Below are 4473 nucleotides of genomic sequence, written 5' to 3' on the forward strand. Positions count from 1 at the left end.
GTGTTTTTTTTTCTCCCCCCCCCCCCCCCCCCCCCCCAGTCACTGCATTCTGAAATAGCACAGACCAGGTTGAAGGAAATTTATGAATTCCAGGGAAATTGACATTGGTTGAAAGCCCTTGCTGAAGTGCAGTGTCTTCAGTCTGCCAGATAAAATATGCAAATGATTTGCACAGTCACTCAGTCATATTGTCTTGATTTAAGTGAGGAGCATGCAATTGTCAGAGCCAGTTTGTGAGAAAGTAAAAAAAAGCTTCATTCACTTATGAAATGTTTACTCCAGTGCTTAAAGATTAAGTGAAATTGGAGTTTTTCTCTAATCATTTTTGTCTGTCTATAAAAGTGTAACTCTTATAACTTATTAAAGATGATGATTAAAAACATATGTAGAAACAAACATGAAGAAAACTCTCCAAATGATCTGAATTAGTGAAAAATGCAGCCATGTCCTCAATTTTACTGTTGCCATGATGTTACAGAGTCGAAGTTGCAACTTGGTTTTAAGGTCTAATCTGCCCTCTAGTGACAGGAAATTGTATGTTGCCTTGCTGCACCATTTGTGTTGAGAGTTTGTTGTTGATTTTATTTACCTCCTAATGTCTGTCTGTTCTCCCTAAACAAGTGAAACCCTGCTGGTATCATGGTTTATTTCAGGATGTGTTTCTCACCTGTCTGGAGCTCAGGGGCTGCACTGGCTTAAGAAAGTACAGTTAATATTTATACTATGTTAAAATTAACAAGTATAAAGAACATTTTAGCAATGATGGGCAGAGAAACAGGAAGAAATCTCCCACAGATCCAGCTCAGTGTTGCTGCTGTTGCCTCAGCAAAAGAGCCCCCTCTATTGGATTAAATGATATACTGTATACTGGCGTATCATAATTTGTGCATTTCAAGGCTATCACTTAGATTAGAACAACTTTTATACTTGTACTAATTAATACTTTATACTTACTATTACTTATAAAATATAATAGTTTTAAGTCTAATCAAAGCCATCTTTGATCCACGTAAAGGTAAATAATTACTCAGCACTGATACTCAGTCCCTTAAGTAAAAGTTAAGTCATAATTAAAATATTTATGGTGCTGCCCTCCTGCCAACAGCTTACACCATGTATAATAGGGGTCAATGAGTGGCGTTGACACCCTACATGTCTCTGCAGTGGCTTCCCCGATACTGCGTCTGCTGCATGTGTACTAGTGCACTTTCCGGTAGAGGGCAGTGGTGCTTAACTGACTGATTGCTATAGCTCGAGAGGACGGGAGTGCAGTATTTCTAACTGGTTTTATAAATGCTATATAGTGGGATAATAACTAAAACAATTATTCCTACATATATATATAAATAAATTATGCAGAATCCTGTTCTGGTGCTATGAATTCACAATTTTATTTCCTTAGTCCGTCACAGAAAATGATCAGATGGACATCACTCACCCCCACACACTGGCACTCACTCACTCACTCACTCACTCTCTCTCTCTCTCTCTCACTCACTCTCACTCTCACTCACTCTCACTCACTCACACTCACTCACTGCAAATGTCCGATCCCTTGTGCTGTTTTCTACCTTCAAACCAATAACGTCCATTATAACTTAAAAAAATAATTTAAATAAAAAAACATTTATTCTCAGACTGAAGAAAAGTAACGCAGGCCTTTTCAGAGTTTGTTCTTCCAGAGGAAGGAGTCATTGTTCATCACTTTGGCCAACTTCATATTGAACGGCGTGTGAAATTCTTGCAAAATCTTTTTAGTGGTGGACAACATGGGTCCCAGGTTTTTGTCCGCTGGCTTCCTGGTGTTTGACGCTGGATTTTTCATGATCTTTGTCTCCAGTTCTTTTGTTAGTGGCCCTGTAAGAAACATTATGGGATGAGTCAGAAAATCAGAGCCCCTGTCGAGGCCTTGATTATACACAATCCAAGTCACGTGTTAGCATTTGGAGCTCACTCACCAAGGTTGAGAAAATGAAAGATGTTTTGCATGGTGTATTTCCTGTTGGAGGCGTGGTCTTCCAACCTCAGGACCAAAATCTGTTCCCAGCTGACCACTGTCAGCCAGTCTATCAGATACACAATGTACAGGCCAACATGCAGTCTGACCTGAACGATCAAAGTGGGAGGAAAAAAGGGTCAATAAGAGACAATAAGTCAGTCCAAGAATCTTTAGTCACAGCTGAGACATCTTTGATGTTGTTGTTAATGGATGCCTGGAGGAGTGGCTGGTTGTCCTGTATCTCACACATGCATTCAGCTTCTTAATGTATCATGTGAGCAGGTGAACATGTGCTTAAGTCATGAGGAAGATGAAGACTTGTTAGATAAAGGCAGATTCTTTCGGCAGAAAGACGTTTTCAAAGTGGCCTTTGTTTGTGTTTTTTTTTTTTTCTGCGTCCAAGAATTTTTGTTGAGTTCTTCAAGCAGTCACATTTGCACGCCTGAGGTTACACTGACCTCTCTGACTCAGTGTCCGCACAAACAAACCTAACGTCCATTTAGAGTTCTATCTATTAGAGCTGCGTTCCACAACGACGCTCCAAACCAAATTGACGGTTGCTCTCTGGTTGTGTTTGGCTGATGGGAGGATCTCTGGTTTAGTTGCTTATAAACTCAAGATTTCTGGATTAGAGAATTAAAAGCCTTGAGGGGATTTTTATAGACACAACAATGTCTGCTTAACTTAGTGGAGATCTTTATACAACATGTGTGATGATAGAGGGGGGAAAATCTACTATTTATCACCGGTTTCAAATTCCAGACTTGGCAATTGCAAACAAATATTCACAGAAATATTTAAATATTTTCAAGAGAGTCAAACATTGAGTTTCAAACATTGCCAAGATTTTTTTGTCAACACAAATATGAGACCTGATGTTAGAATAGAAATGTTTGGCCTTAAGAAGAATGTAGATGAAAACTAATAATGTGAATTGAATAATATTTTTTATTTTTCATTTTACATTCATCAGGCACTTTATTTTGAAAGTTGTTGAACTGAGGAAAGAACTTGTGTCTAAGTGCAGTTCGTTGGAAATGTTTTGGAATTACTGTTTATAAGAATAACATTTCGTGGAGAAGAACTCCTTACTTGGTGTATATGCTGTCAGTTAAAGGGAAATTAGAATCAGCAGAGTTCATTATCGGCAAGTATTGGTTCATCTCTATAAGTAACTTGATTTTAAAACTTTTAGGAAAAACTTTCTTTATATCCTTGAGGGTTTATTTTCCTTCTAAACGCTTGTCAAGGAGCTGTAGGTTCGAGAGTCTGCTGTAAAGACAGCTGTAATACGTTACACAAGGTCTAATAACTCTACAGGGTTATTAGTGGACGGACAATTAGGCCAGCAGCAGAGAGTACGCACGCTCCCTCAGGGCCTGAAAGCTTGTCACTGGCAGATGAAGAAGGGACTCTTTTATAATAGACATCCGTCTGAAGGGGGAGCCAAAAGGGGACAGTCCACACCCCTCCTCCTGTCTGAAAACACCGGGGGGAAAGCCGGTCGGGGCCCCCGTGTGCTGGCTGTCTGCTTTGTGAGTGTTGAGAAGGCTGGTAAATTGGGTTTTTCAGGACAAAGCGAGGCCTCAGACACAGCGCCATTCAGTTTCCCTCTACTCTTTTGCCAGTCTCTTTCACATGGCCAGTGTTAGCATGTAATAATGAGGTGTGAGTTTCTTGTTCAGAAGTCCGTGTGTGTGTTGGGGGGGGGGGGTCGGGTAGCAGGTACTCACTGGCATTGAGGTGGTGACAGTTATGTTGTAGACACAGGAGCGCAGTGAGTACTCTGTAAGGCACCCGTCGAATATCTGCAACGACTCTGACACCTTGTCATGGAAATCTTCTGCCGATTTGTTGGTGTTGCCAAAATAAAGGTAGTCGGAGTACAACCTGCAAGACAACAGAGAGGGTTTATTAGTACAAAAAAAATTATTCTTTCTTTTAATTCTTCCCACTTTTTTGCTCGAATTTAATACAACATATGGCACTATATATGTATATTTTTAAATATATATATAAATACATATATGTATATATGTGTATTTTTATATATGCCTATATATAAATATATACATATAATATATAAATCATTTTATTATACTTATAAAACATTACAAATACCATGGTTGTTAAAAAAAAATCCAGGAGAAATGACTATCTACTGCATGAACTGTTAAAGAAATGCCCCACAGGCATTTGCACTAAGTTATGCTGATGTCTGATAAAGATGTCATAACAAAACTAATGTGACGCCCAGGCTGTGTTAAAGGCAACAAATCTTCTCCGGCAACTGGTCTTTTGTTGCCTATGAACAATAAAAGTAGCAGCCAGTGCCTGCAGCATAAACAGCTATGATGGAACCACCAGGCTGGAAATCCAAGTCAGGGTGGGCCACAAAAATCTGGAGGTGAATAAATGGAACTGCTGTACGCCATCAGTTTTCATCTGCCTGGCTTTTGTAGTGTCAGTTTCTT

The 4473-nt window shown here is 39.4% G+C and overlaps 1 protein-coding gene across 2 annotated transcripts in view; it reads right to left on the minus strand.

Moving 5' to 3' along the window:
• Positions 1-1366: 1366 nt before the first annotated feature.
• The window catches only part of chst15 (carbohydrate sulfotransferase 15), a 29035-nt gene continuing 25928 nt past the window's right edge, over positions 1367-4473 (minus strand). For both annotated transcript variants that reach the window (XM_008314587.3, XM_025057551.1), the window contains exons 6-8: positions 3733-3889; positions 1959-2106; positions 1367-1857 (exon numbers count right to left, since the gene is read on the minus strand). In XM_008314587.3, coding sequence (XP_008312809.1) covers positions 1664-1857; positions 1959-2106; positions 3733-3889 — 499 coding nt within the window. In that variant the 3' untranslated portion in view covers positions 1367-1663. The remainder of the gene's footprint in view (positions 1858-1958; positions 2107-3732; positions 3890-4473) is intronic.

Source organism: Cynoglossus semilaevis, chromosome 8 (assembly GCF_000523025.1).
Source record: "Cynoglossus semilaevis isolate Cse_v1.0 chromosome 8, Cse_v1.0, whole genome shotgun sequence".
Taxonomy (NCBI): domain Eukaryota; kingdom Metazoa; phylum Chordata; class Actinopteri; order Pleuronectiformes; family Cynoglossidae; genus Cynoglossus; species Cynoglossus semilaevis.